Source organism: Anoplopoma fimbria, chromosome 9, assembly GCF_027596085.1.
Source record: "Anoplopoma fimbria isolate UVic2021 breed Golden Eagle Sablefish chromosome 9, Afim_UVic_2022, whole genome shotgun sequence".
Lineage (NCBI taxonomy): Eukaryota > Metazoa > Chordata > Actinopteri > Perciformes > Anoplopomatidae > Anoplopoma > Anoplopoma fimbria.
In genome coordinates, this window is record NC_072457.1 from 7,240,872 (window position 1) to 7,255,029 (window position 14,158).

The 14,158-nt window shown below is 41.2% G+C and overlaps 2 protein-coding genes across 2 annotated transcripts; both read right to left on the minus strand.

Annotated features, from left to right (window-relative positions):
* Nucleotides 1–421: 421 nt before the first annotated feature.
* gpank1 (G patch domain and ankyrin repeats 1) lies at nt 422–3,365 on the minus strand. Its single transcript, XM_054603834.1, has 4 exons — nt 2,501–3,365; nt 2,268–2,409; nt 2,104–2,179; nt 422–1,241 (listed from the first exon to the last, which is right to left on the minus strand). The coding sequence occupies exons 1-4, from the start codon at nt 2,942–2,944 to the stop codon at nt 800–802; spliced, it is 1,104 nt and encodes a 367-aa protein (XP_054459809.1). The 5' UTR covers nt 2,945–3,365; the 3' UTR covers nt 422–799.
* A 1,653-nt stretch (nt 3,366–5,018) lies between these two features.
* Nucleotides 5,019–12,553, minus strand: LOC129095839 (zinc finger protein 271-like). The gene is made up of 2 exons (XM_054604419.1): nt 12,404–12,553; nt 5,019–9,581 (listed from the first exon to the last, which is right to left on the minus strand). Exon 2 carries the CDS (start codon nt 9,440–9,442, stop codon nt 6,368–6,370), a length of 3,075 nt encoding a protein of 1,024 aa, XP_054460394.1. The 5' UTR covers nt 9,443–9,581; nt 12,404–12,553; the 3' UTR covers nt 5,019–6,367.
* Between the last annotated feature and the right edge of the window lie 1,605 nt (nt 12,554–14,158).

Genomic DNA, 14,158 nt, shown 5'->3' on the forward strand with positions numbered 1-14,158 from the left:
AATGTGATTAAAAGAGGATACTGACTTTGGTAGACAAAGCTCATTGGGGGAGTTGTCCAGTAGTCTTGGAGCTCAGACGGCCATCTCTCATCTTCTGGAGAAAGGAGTTCACCTTTTGACATGTAACAATCTAGACTGATGCAAGAACATGCTAGGCCGTCGTACTAGGCCAAAAGTAAGGAAGCGATAACACAGCAGAGTGATACACTGATATAGCAGATATGCACAAGCATGTGACTTAAAAAAATATTTAACAGCATTACTGCAGTCACTCAAGAGAAACTACAAGACACAAGTTAAATATCTTTTGACCGTTTTTCCTTCTATTCGGACTCATAGAGGGTTTTTATGTTTCAGTAACGTTTATATTGTATAATAAAACACATCAACATGGCTCTTTGACATAAAAAATATATATTTTTTCATAGATCATGAACCATGACCAGGGGTCACGGTATGAGTATGTCTTTTTTAATAAATACAAATAAAATCCATTTGTCACCTTTTGAAACAGTCTTAGCCGAACATTAAACCATATCAAGGTCACACAGAGTAAACACAATCATAACACAGATTAGATCACATTTGGTCGTTGCACGATCTGATTCCATATATGGACACAGTATCAGCTTTGAGATAGTCAAGGTATTCATATTACTCTATGGGAAAGCACCTCCCAGCAGCTTTACAAAACACCTGCACAGTTAAAAGTAAACAAAAAAAGCAGATAGAAATTGTTTTCGTAATAGATCTGTTTAATGTTTAGAGAGGGTTGTAGAGAAGTCACTGTGAGCATGGGTCAAAGATAAAAAGAGGCACGGAAATCTCGTTCCCAGATCTTATCTTTTTGCTCCTTTCTCCTACTGTCTTCTTTCCTCTGTCCTTTTCCTACTCCCCCCTCTTTCACCTTTGACGGTGGTTTCACTGCGTCACAATCCCTGGGTTGGAAGTGAGTCACTTTGGCTCTTTTCATGTGACCAAAGCCCAGGCCTTTCTGGTCTCTCTTCAGCACAGTCGGCACTGGCTGGTGAGGCCCCTCTCCCTCCGGCCCCAGTCCTGAACCCGGTTTCCAGCCACAGCGAACCATCATCTTGTAGCTGTTGCTGGAGGGGGGGAGGCAGTAGTAGGGGGTGGGTGGAGCACGGCGCAGACTGAACTGATGGAGAGTGGAGGACTCGTGTGATGACAGGTTGCTGCTGTACTCACTACGACACACATCGCACCACTGCTGCTGGGGGGCACTGAGGACCACCAGAAGAAGAGACAACGTTAGTGAGAGGAGAAGCATTAAAGGAACGGATTCACTATTTTACAGTCAGTCTTAAAACAGGAGTCAGGTGCCCACATGTGCAGACATTTGTCCTGTTTATACCAGCCATTAAAAGATCCCTCCTAAAAGCCCTTCTGATGTCAGTGATGGGGGTTGTTTTATGTAAACAATTATACTGAAGTTAGGCTAGGTTAGTCAAACTAAATGTGGATCTTCCCCCCCCAAAAATCTGTTTTTATTTTGAAAATCACTCTTTAAGTTTCCCTTCTGTAATGGAAGGGTAGTAACAGAAAGAGGGACATTTTACAAAAATAACTTTTGAAGATATATACTAGATTTATCTAATTTAGCTTTCAAATTCATTTTTATATACTCAAAGCAAACGGTATGTGTACAAAATACGGCAGATTTTCGAGTGAGCTCTTGGCGCACATATCTCCCACAATGCAATGCACAAAGGACATTGAAGAATTGCTAACAGCTGGAAAGTTTTGAACAAATATTGGGTGACAAAGCTTTTTAAAAAAAGCATAGAACCAATAATACGTATTAAATCTTAGGGAAAATATTTTGAAGTCTCTCTGTGAAGTTTAATTGACAGTAGCTTTCCAAAGTTGCCGTTTGTTTGACATCCAACGTCACACATATTGTTAGTATAATATGTTTAAGTATGTTGATGCTTGTGTATAGCAACTATTGAAACTATGAAGATTAGTATGTAGTGTATACTTTGTAGAATTTGTATGCAGTACGCTTTTGAGAAAAATCTGCCGATTTGAGTGAATTTATATTTGGTCCATGTAGTTAAACTGTAAACAACAGATTGTGCTAACCTGTAATCAGATTGTGTGTCTCTCTGTGTACTTCTCCCATAGCTCTCCAACTCCTCCAACACCTCATTGTGTCCCGCTGGGAGAAAAAAAACAGATATGAATGAGTTCAACTTCACAGTAAAAACAAACACAGAAATGTATAGTTTTTAAAAAGATTAGCATACCTTCCAGCGCCAGGTCTTTGGCATCCCTTCCCTGTGTATCAACCACTCCCACCCAGGCTGCTCCGTGTTGCAGCAGCAGCCTCACCGCATCTCGTTGTCCTGACCAGCTTGCACACATCACCGCCGTCCAGAAGTAAGTGTCCTGGAAGGGAAACAATCAGGACTTAAAACAAATAAAATACTTACAAAAAAATGATATAACAATTAAACACATTGAGCTGTAAGTATTGTACCTGGGTGTTGATGTCGACCCCTTTTGAGAGCAGGTCTTTGAGGCCTGAGATGTCCCCTTCATGGGCACAACGCAGCAGCCGGAGCCCCAGGAGCTTCATGGTCCTTTCTGAGATGCTTGCCTGTCTTCTTGGTTCACTTCCACCACTAACCCCACTTTGACCCACATGACCTGTTTGACCCTGCTGCATCTCTGCAGCCCTGGCTCTCCTCCTCGCTCTTCTACTGGACTCTCTGTCCCTCTGATGCTCTCTGCCATTATCTGTCTTGCTCGTTGCACTTCTCCTCGATCCATCTTTCCCTTTACCATCTTTGATTACATTCTCATAGAACCGTCTGACCTCTTCCCCATCAAGTGCACTGCCTGTTTGAGAGCTGCATTGTTCGGCTGTTTCGATGCTGAACAGATCCTGCCCACTAGCAGGAGTGAACCCCAAAGCAGCCATCAGGAGGGTTGTAGATTCAGCAAAGTAAAAGCTTAACCAGTTCACCTTTCACAATAAAAGTCAGTCACATCAACAGTCTAGTTTTAAACAAGAAGTGATCTGTCCAGTTCATTTTGAAACATCATGTCACACTTTATATTCAACCAGATACCATTTACAGAGAGTCCACGTATCTCTCAGAATAATACAACACTGGACACCCAGCCCTTGTAGCCACAGCGTTAGCTTAGCATCAGAGTTCCCTTTCAGACAAATGAAAACGTGTAATTCCAGATGTGCTAAGACTCTCTATTTGGTAACATCACGTGGCTTTAAAGGCGTTATCCAAAACACGTCTTTAAATACTAAAAGAAACGACTCATTTCTTTACTATTACGACTCTACTTCTCTTCTTCCTCTCCCAGAGCCTGGAATCTTTCTTCTTCTTTGTAAACAGAGCGTCCCATGTAACGTTAGACACACTGACGGTGAGTAGCGCCACCTAGCGGCCTGGATGCCTTTTATTTGTCAGATTTGACACATCACTGGTAATCCCTGGTGTGTAGGATTTGTTACTTGACAAAAACACATTAGTATTATCAGAGAAATTTGGCTTGAAGTAGCAAAAGTGATAGTACTTGGTATAGAGAATACCCTTATAAACCTGTGCAATAATAGTTATTCTGTCTGTATAATAAAATAGTTGGGGTTTTTTTTGTCTGTAAATATAATATTTCAGTTATTGTTGATTTTCTACTGTTTTTTATTGCTTATTTATAATACTTGTTTTTTTTATTTTCATTTTTTACTTTTATCTTGTCTTTTATCTTCTACTGTCTCTTGTCTTGTGTGCACTTTACTCTATGCTGCTGTAAGCCTGCAAATTTCCCCGCTGCGGGACTAATAAAGGATTATCTCTTATATAATATTTCAGTCATTGTGGATTCTTTACTGTTTTTTATTGCTCATTTGCTTATTTATAATAATTATTTTGATCTTGTTTTTTTTTTTTTACTATGTCTCTTTGTCACTTTACTCTATGCTGCTGTAATCCTGTAAATTTCCCCGCTGCGGGACTAATAAAGGATTATCTTATTTTATTTTATAAAAAGGGTCAGAGCAGACTGTATCTGCTGAGGAGACTGAGGTCCTTTGGAGTGCAGGGAGCACTCCTGAAGACCTTCTTTGACTCTGTGGTGGCTTCAGCCATTTTTTATGCAGTGGTCTGCTGGAGCAGTAGCATCTCGACAGCCGACAGGAAGAGACTAAATAAACTTGTGAAGAAGGCAAGCTGTGTCTTGGGGTGTCCACTGGATATGCCAAAACAAATGTTTACACTGCACTGTTTGTACAAATTTTAAATACTCACCTGCTGTACATAGTAAAGTTTTCATTCCTTTTGTGTATTTTTATCTGTATATTGTTGTTATTGTGTTGTATATGGTTGTTATTGTGTTTGTTGTTCGCTGCTGCTGGCTGGCTGAGGGCTACCAAACGGAATTTCATTGTATCACTACAATGACAATAAAAAACCTCTTTATCTTTATACGGTGGAAGTAGTGGGAGACAGGAGGATGATGGCCAAGCTGTCATCCCTGATGAACAACACCTCCCACCCCATGCAGGACACCCTGGCAGCTCTGTGCAGCTCCTTCAGCCACCGGCTGCTTCACCCCCGGTGTGTGAAGGAGAGGTACCGCAGGTCCTTCCTTCCTGCTGCTGTCAGGCTGCACAACCAGCTCTGCTCCCAGTAGGCCACATGACACAAAAAATCTGTGCAATATAAATACACTGTGCAATACAATAGTTATTCTGTCTGTAAATATAATATTTGAGTCATTGTGGATTTTTTACTTAAAAAAACAAAACTTATTTAATATTCTTTACTGTTTTTACTGCTTATTTATAATACTTATTTTTTTTACTATGTCTCGTTTGCACTATCCTCTATGCCGCTGTAAATTTCCCCGCTGCAGGACTAATAAAGGATTATCTTATCTTATCTCTTATCTTACCCATACCATAGTGTCAAAATATGAACGTAACTGTCAGTGCTTGTGGTGGAAAAAGTTCTTAACACTGTTCATAATCCTCCTTAAATGTGCTAGCGGGGTGAATAATAGTTTTATTATTATGGCACCTGGTTACAGAGATGTCTAAACCAAAATATTTCAAAAAATGAAACAAAACAAACATGATACCATGACAACATACTGTGGCAGGGAGGACAACAAAACTGCTGAAATGCAATCTCTGACATCTTTTAGTGTCATTTGAGTGACCATGATTGTATCAAGTTAGTAGCACCAGATTTGGGCTAACGGTTAAACGCTCTGGATGTCGAAGAACCATTGCCACGCTGGTCACTACTGTGTGTTTGTAGGTAAGATGACGTGCTTGAATGAGAAAGTGCTGTATAAAGAGGGCGCGTCAGGCACACGGGTGAGAGGGATGAGCTTCAAGGTCTAAACCCTCATGCAGACATTTTGTATTAAGTGCTCATGTAGTGATCTAGAATAAAGTCCACGTATGAAGCTGCCACAAAACAGCACAGCAGCGACAAACTGTTTGGATGGCAAAACTAAAGTGAAGGCTTGTAGTGCACAGAAAAATCAGTGGTTTTGCATGTTTGAGCCCGGTATTCTTCCTGCTCTGAGAAGGTTGCACAATACATGATCCAAATGTAAAAGTAATTATATCAAGTTTTTTCTTTCTTGCAAAAAGCATTAAAACAAGCTGTTGAATAATAGCTGTGACCTGTGTTGCGTAATGACCTTACAACAATTTTCCCCCATTTCATTTATGAAGATATTGAATTTTTTTTGACTTGCTAAACAAAGGCTTTTGTAGAAATACATGTTAATATTCCTTAAAATAAGTGCAAAGTAATGGTAGTAAATAGTCCTTGAAACACTTGTAATGCTTAATCTTTGATGATACTTTATACTCAGTGAGGTGTTGATCTGACAGAAATGCATGCTTTCTGTAAAAGGAAGGTTTTCGGTTTTTATTTATTTTTAAATATAGAGCACTTTGAGCTACATAGTCTGTATGAAATGCGCTACATAAATACTTTTTAATGAAATTATTATTATAATTAATATTGATTGAGCACTGGTTGATTGATAATTTAAAGAAAAACTTACTTTTTGTTAGTGTTATGGATTTTATTCTATTCTACAACAGATAAAAACATGTTTTTCTTAAATTTACCAACAAAAAAAAATTGCACAACCTTATAATTTGACAATTTAGTGTTCATGGCAGCATAAATCTGCCTAATATAGCTTATTTTGCTTTCTTATTCTTGACCAAATAATGTGAATAATTGTTGTCCGAGTTAATTCTCACTGCTACCTACCAACCCCTACAAACATGCAAAACCACTGGTGCGATCATTCAAATGCAACACGTTCATAGGCGTTCTGTTGCTACAGTACCTATCTAGTGGTATTTACTGATGTGTCTGTTTCTGTCTCCGGTCTGTGTAAATGTCTGTCCGCAGTGGGGGCAGGAGTACGGCCTCTCTCCTGTGTGGATCCTCATGTGAACGTTCAACTTGTCTTTGCTTATAAAGCGTTTGTTGCAGCAGGTGCATGCGTACGGCTTATCGCCCGTGTGATAGCGCTGGTGCATCTTCAGCTCCGTCATGCGGCCGTAAGTCCTGCCGCACTCGGGACACTCGTAGCTGGGCCGCACCTCCATGTGCTGCCTGCTGTGCAGCCGCAGCCCGCTGGACGACCGGAAGCTCTTGCTGCACTGCAGACACTGGAAGGGTTTCTCTCCGGTGTGGATGTGTATGTGCAGCTTGAGGCTGGCGGCCGAGGGGAAGCCGTTGCCGCAGATGGAGCAGAGGTGGGGTCTCTCCCCCGAGTGGATGCTCAGGTGCTTCTCCAGCTTGTTCTTGTTGAGGAAAGTCCGGCCGCAGACGGGGCAGTTCATCGGCTGCTCTCCGCCGTGCGAGCTCATGTGGTCCGTCAGCTCGATCAGCGATGAGAACGCCGAATCGCACCGAGTGCACGAGTACGGCTTCTCCCTCTTGAATTTCCTGTGTTTGAGGCGGTGCTGCTCCAGCTCCTCCTTCTCCTCGAAGGTCTCGATACAACAGGTGCACTGGTACGGCCTCTCATCCGTATGAGTCCGCAGGTGATACTTCAAAGCCGTTAACTGCAGGAAGACGCTGTCACAGTGTGGACATCTGGACTCCCGTCTGTCGTGGACCATTATGTGCCTCTTGTAGTGGGACAGCTTGATGAAGCGTTTGCGGCACAAGGAACAGTAGTACTGCTCGTCCTGGTGGCCTTGCTCATGCTTCTTCAGAGCGTACTCGACCTTAAACTTCTTCCCACAGGTGTTGCAGGCGTACGACTTTTCGTGAACCCCCATGTGCGTCTCCAGCTCTTCTGGACTACTGAAGGTTTCGTTACACTTCGGACACGTGCCATTGTTTTCCTTCACATGGATCTCCAGGTGCTTGTTGAGGTCCTCTGGGAAGGCGAAATTCTTCTGACAATCGGGGCACGTGTAAACCTCCCCGTTTGTTGCTTTGCGATGCGTCACTATGTGCCTTTTCAGGTGATACATTCGGCCGAATACTTTGCCGCAATCGCCGCAGACGAGGCTCCGAGGGCTGGTCTGGACTTTCTTGTGTAATTTGAGATGACTCACAAGCGCGGCCTTCTCCTTGAACTGTTTGTCACATGCGAGACACGTCAGACCTTCGACCGCATGAGTCTTCTTGTGCGCTTTAAGCTCCAGCCAGCTCCCTAAACTTTCCCCACATTTATCGCAGATGTACTGGCCCAGGCCGTGCTGCTTCCTCAGGTGTCGGGTCATGTGGTAGGACTGGCTGAAGGTCATGGAGCACACCGGGCAGCCGAACGGTTTCTCCTTAGTGTGCGTCCTCATGTGTCTGGCGAGTTTGTTCGGCCCTCTGAAGCGCCTGCCCACGCAGATGGGACAGAAATGACCTTTTGATTTGGTCTTAGACGCAACTTTCTCTTTCTGACTGTCTCCATCTTGAGATTTACCTCCATCGGTGTCCTTCTCTTCCATCTTAACAGTAACTTTAGTTTCTTTAGCTTCAGAATCACTATTATCAGAGTCTGCATCATTCTTAGCAATACTATCATTGCTATCATCATAACCAACCTTGTTATGTGATTCTATTATTTCTTGGCTTTTCCCTTGGTCACTTTGCTGAGAGCTCTGTCCGTCTGTCTGGGTCGAATGGTCTTTCCCTTCTGACATGGCGTGACTACAAAACGCATCGTCGTCGGTAGATTTTTCTACTTGTGACGCATGCGTCCTCTTGTGACTCTGCAGCTCTGCTGAGCTCCCCAAACTCTTCCCACACGTGGGGCAGACGTACTGTCCCGCCCCGTGCTGGTTCCTCATGTGTCGGGTCATGTGGTAGGACTGGCTGAAGGTCATCACGCACACGGGGCAGCGGAACGGTTTCTCCTTCGTGTGCGTCCTCATGTGTCTGGCGAGCTTGTTTGCGTCCCTGAAGCGCTTGTCGATACAGATGGGACAGTAGGGGCCTTTTAGTTTAGACGGGTAAAAGTCTTCATCTTCTTCGTCGTCATCATCATCATCTTCACTAGCATTGTCACAGCCTTCCTCCTCCATCCTCTGTGATGACGACGACGTTTCGTTATTTTCATTACCTGCTTTATCGCAGGCTTCATCAGCACTCTTAGACACGTTGTCATTTTCACAATAATAAAGCTTATCGTTGTTGTAATAGTAATTGTCTTTGTATCTCGATGATCTTTTGGGGATTTTAGTCCAGCGTGGTTTGGTGTTGTTTTTCGGCCTTCCCTCCCCGCGCCGAGGCCGCCCTCTTTTGCGTTTTATTTGAACAGGAGGGTCTAAATCGTCTCCGATGTCGACACTGACCTCGTGAAAACCAAACAGTTCGGATCCATTCAAAGCAAATTCAACCTCTTTCCCAATGACTAATGCCTTGTCCAAGGTCAGAGTTTCCCTCTCCAACAGCAGCCTCTCTCTGAGTTGTGGGCAGTTTGTTTTCTCAATCAGCTGATCCAGAACAAGCTCGTCTTGTGAGTCTCCATAGCTGCAAGGCCGCAGCAGCTCTTCTAACGCGGACACAAAAAGATCCACGGTCTCTCCGGGCATCTGAGCCCTCTGATGAAACTGGAGGCGGCTCATCTGGGAGGTGTGATCGGAGCAGAAGTGAACCGTCAGCGAGGAGATGGCTGCTGTGTAGGTGGTTTCACTGGGGATCAGTGTTGTGAAGATACGCTGGCCCTCCAGGCCGAGGCAGTTCTGTAAGAGCACACACCTACTGGAGTCGACGAGGTTGTTTTCGCCGAGCGCCTCGACGTAGTGTGCAAACGCTTTGAGCCACTTATGCCAAACCATCGTCGGCTCACCAGGGACGGGTAGGAAAGGTGGAGGTGGAGACAGGATTATGAGCAGAGGCTCTGGCAGAGGCTCCAAGGAGGAGTCCTGCTTTGTCACCTCCGAATCTACCTCCACAGTCACTTCACCCATTGTTAGTGTACGATTCTGTCTCCCACTGAGGTCAATTCTATTTCTTCTTTGACTCAGAGTCAACGAATTAAGATGTAACCCGCTTTGTTCTGCGTTGAGGCTCCTGATGTTTCATCCTGCTCAGGTCAGTCCAGGAAACCTGTGAAAGAAACAAATGGTCAGTTTCAGGTTCGGTTTATTAGACACACCTAGCTCAACGTAATGCAGTCTAACACATCGGTGCAGTCGTAAATCCACATTCATGAAGGTTATGATGTTCAATTTCTGTTCAAACTGTTTTAGAGAGGTGCTGATTCAACTGTATGAGGATTTTGGAGGCTGCTGCTGCTGTTTGTGGTGCTGTTGAGCTGCATTGTGTTATACTGACAGGTGTTTCTATTAATTTGTCCAACCCCATATATATCAATGAGGGTATGCTAAATAACAGAAACACTGCGTTACAGTTCAACAGCACCTCAAACTGCACAAAGCTTATCCAGAGCTGCAGAAAATATTAGATCTTTACACTTTTCCAGTTCCCCCTTGAATAACAATACAAAAAAAAAAAAGCCTCAAAAGTAACTACATTGAATTTAATCAATATCTCTGACTGTCTCAATAAAAACTGAATATTTGAAGCTTCGGCAAACTGATATTCACTGCAGGGCTTTCGCATTATAGCATGGCGTTCTTCTATTGAAATATGGGAATTCCTCCTTAACTTCCATGGTTTCTTTAATTTGGGTTACTGAATGTTAAACAGTGTGAAATGCGAGAGACTGAGATACAAGTTTAAGTATTTAAGGATCATTTATTGTCATTATACAACACAAGGATGCACAACGGAATACAGTTGTAGCTCATTAGTAACAGAACAAAACACATGACAAACAATTTGAATTTGCATCATAAGGAATGTAAACAGCAGCAAAAAAAAACAATTCTCTGGGCAGATTAAACGACCGACAATTTAACATTAAAAATGAAACGTTAAGAAAACATCTTTGACTGTGTTTGAGCACCAAGCATCATGATGTAAACACAGAGTCCACCTCCTCTCGTACCACCAGAGTCCTGCTCTCTTTCCTGCTGTCTGCTCGTCAAGTACAGCTTGATCCGGGATGAACGATGGATCCAGGCCTCTGTGAGGATGTGGGCTCAACAGTCACAGACCTCTCGCTGCTTTTATCCATCTTATTTTTCTGCGACCAGACATCAGACAGCCAGCAGCATGCTGGGTAGTGGAGTAGCTTCAGGTCCTAGCTGGGTTAGCTGAGCTTCCATCCTTCCTCTCGTTCCTGGGCCAGTTTGGTGGCGTTTGGTCCAGCAGGTCTGGCTGGTTGTTCGGCCGTGGGCAACTTTGATCGTCTCATAGTCCGCTGCACTTAATCCAAACTCCACGCTTCTTCTTCAAATGTTATTGGATGTATTCTGTCATATGCTATTAGTGATAAAAACTGAAAAAAAAAAAAATAAAGAGGAAAAAATGTAGCAAAACTCATGGGAGCTACCGGCCGCAGCATGCACATATGCTGCAGCCAAAAACTAAAAAAAACTATCAAGAATCTAGTTTGAAAGATTTATTCAGAAAGCAAAGCGACATGTGAAGTACAAGATGGACGGACTGAAGAAAAATGTAAATAAAGTAGTTGATGCTCTTGAAGTAAAGATGTCCAGCAAATCCATAATATTAGGAACCCTAGTTTGTGCTCGAGTTCACTCAATAAAGCAGCAGAGCCTTGACCCTCTTTTGTGTAAACAATTTGGAAAAAGCTTAACATTTTTGCAGCAAATCTTTCAGGTGAGAGGCTGAAACTTATTTTTAAATGTTTGTATAAAAGTTAACCTTAACGATAAATCTTATATTAAATTAGTTGTGAAATAATTATTGATTGACTGAGAGATTATCAACTTATTGTTTCTGCTTTCCCCAATATTTATATCAGATGACAAAAACACAACCAATTTCTGTTGGGGGACATTTTTTGGAGTATAAACTGCATTTCAATCCACTGAACATGTACGACCGACATCATTAATATTATGATTTCATTATCAAGAAATGAAGCTCCTCCATCTCAAACAAGCATGCCATTTTATTTTTTTTTTAAATCAAAACCATAAGCACCATCCATGTTATGCTACTGTATACCTCTACACCACTATACGTAACAGAGAAATATAATACCTAACGTCACATTTATTTAAGAATTATACAGTCAGTACCAGTCAAAAGTTTGGACACACCTTCTCATTCAATGGTTTTTATTTATTTTTTCTACATTGTAGATTAACATTGAAGACATCCAAACTATGAAGGAACACATATGGAATTATGTGGTAAACAAACAAATGCTCAACAAACCAGAATATGTTTTATATTTTAGATTCTTCAAAGTAGTTGAATGAGAAGGTGTGTCCAAACTTTTGACTGGTACTGTAGTTACTTTTCACATGAAGTATTTTACACACAGTCCTGCAGACTAAACTATCAAAGTATATAAAGCAGTTTAAATTGGCCTTCACCTTGACCAACATTAAAGCACCACTTACATATGAATACCTCAATGATAATGATACAGTAATGCAACTCTCAGTAATATGAGTACTTTTACTTTTGACCATTTAAGTACATCTTGTTGCTTATACTTCTGTACTTTTACTGAATGCAGATCTTTCCCTTGTCATGGAACATGTCTATACCTCACCACTGTCTAAATCACATCATCTACAGCTGCTCAGTGTAAACAAGATGCATTCACGGACCTGACAGACTATTGGAAAGTTAACAATTGGTGTTATTAGTCAGTGCGTGTGTGTGTGTGTGATTAGTTAATTAATATGTCACTGAGCATAAATACTTAACAGATGCCACTGCTCGTTTTTAAATAAAGTGTATAAAGATAACAGCACACAGGCTACGTAATGCAGAAGGTGTTGTGATGAGTATTAATGGAGGAGGAGGAGAAGAGGAAAACTCACCAAACAGGTCTCAGGTCACGACGTGTGCAGAGACACGTCGAGATAAAGCTCACTGCAGCGTTATGGTTTACATTTGTTATTAATGTTATGATGTTATGCTAACTGAGAAACGCAAAGGATGGAGTGGAGAACATATCCGCCATGCTGAGTCCTTCTTCCGGACACCACAGCGGTTCTCCGGGGGCTGTTTCACCGCCCACAGCGCCCCCTGGTGGCCGGGAAGAGCACCACCCATGACAGTGGACAATCAATATACATAAACCCCAAAAGTCAAAAGTTGTACTCAAGTAAAAGTACATTAGTATTTACAGCAAAATGTACTCCAAATATTAAAAGTAAAAATACGTCTGTTAGTATTTTTTATTGACCCATTGACATACAAACAGCATTTCTGTCTGAATATATAATATTTCAGTTACTGTGGATTCTTTACTATTTTTTTATTGCTCATTTGCTTATTTATAATACTTATTTTTGATCTTGTTGTTTTTATTATATTTTTATTTTATTATATAATTATTTTATCTTATCTTATCTTACATGTTATAACTGGTCATGGTGGTGCTCATTTTAACTCCTTAACCACATTTGGGTGGTTTATTTTGCTGTACAGTAACGCATCATATTTGTATGCTCATTGTTAGAAAAACAAAAATCTTAATCTACAAGGTAAGAAGTGGCTGAAGTTGTCGTTACTCCAAAGTAGTGCTTAAAGTTCAATATTTACCTCTGAAGTGTTGTGGAGTAAAGGCATAAAACATTCTACTTAAGTTCAATACTCTAGTAAATACTTAGTGCCGTTCCACCCCTGGTAATATTACTTCATATTAATAGGGGCTGCTGTGGTGGTAGAGATATTTTACTGAATTAAAGCAATAGTTCAATATTGAAATACTTTGTTTTATGTAAAATTCAGTAAAAGTTGACCAGCAAGTTGTGTTTAACTCTTATAACAGACTTCTTTTAACGTACTCTTAATTTGTTTGTCATATTCTATTACAAAAATATATAAATAAAAAAATATTTACTTTTTGTAATTTTCATTCAGCATTTAAGCTACATCGGACGTGAACTGCTCAAAGTGCTGTAACGGACTCAGCTGTGAGAATAACAGTGTGTTTTTCATGAGATACCATTCATGTTCATAAAATACTCCCTATTCTAAAAAGACCTACATTCTAAATATTTAAATTGTACATGTTCATTCATAATTTAAATATTTGGGTACTCTTTTTTCACACATTTCTCTTGTTCATTGTGTTTTTTTTCTTGTGTTTCTGTTTCACTGACACACCTTTCCTGCCCTATAGGATCAACTACAGTGAATTATTGACTGAATCTGGGGAAAACATACAAATATTTGAACCTAATTGTTGAAGACTTTGAGAACCAAAAACTACATTTCCATTTACCTCCACTGTATTGGAGTGGAGGCAGAAATCTAAGAGACCAATGGATCAAAACCTGGACTAATACAATTTGGGTGAACCGACCCTTCACTTGATAACATCTGGCAGCTTGCACGGTGAACCGGTGATTGTGGTGAATGAACTTTGCTTCTTCTGAATGATCTCTTACATAATTGTTTAATAATTCAACTACCTGCTGCTGACAGTATCTTTGAATGCTCAACTTTATTCTGGGAAAAGATTAAACACTGAGCAGAACATCAAAACACTGATAGATAATAATTAATGACACAACTGATTAAGCTGTGATCCTACTAATAATACAGTCTATGCTCCTTGTACTTAA

Excerpts from the sequence above, each read along its gene's own strand:
- gpank1 (XM_054603834.1), bottom strand. The coding sequence starts at position 2,944 with ATGGCTGCTTTGGGGTTCACTCCTGCTAGTGGGCAGGATCTGTTCAGC. Across the intron at positions 2,410-2,500 it reads GGGTCGACATCAACACCCAG|GACACTTACTTCTGGACGGC; the intron begins GTACAATACTTA and ends TTTCCCTTCCAG. Across the intron at positions 2,180-2,267 it reads CAAAGACCTGGCGCTGGAAG|CGGGACACAATGAGGTGTTG; the intron begins GTATGCTAATCT and ends TTTTTCTCCCAG.
- LOC129095839 (XM_054604419.1), bottom strand. The coding sequence starts at position 9,442 with ATGGGTGAAGTGACTGTGGAGGTAGATTCGGAGGTGACAAAGCAGGAC.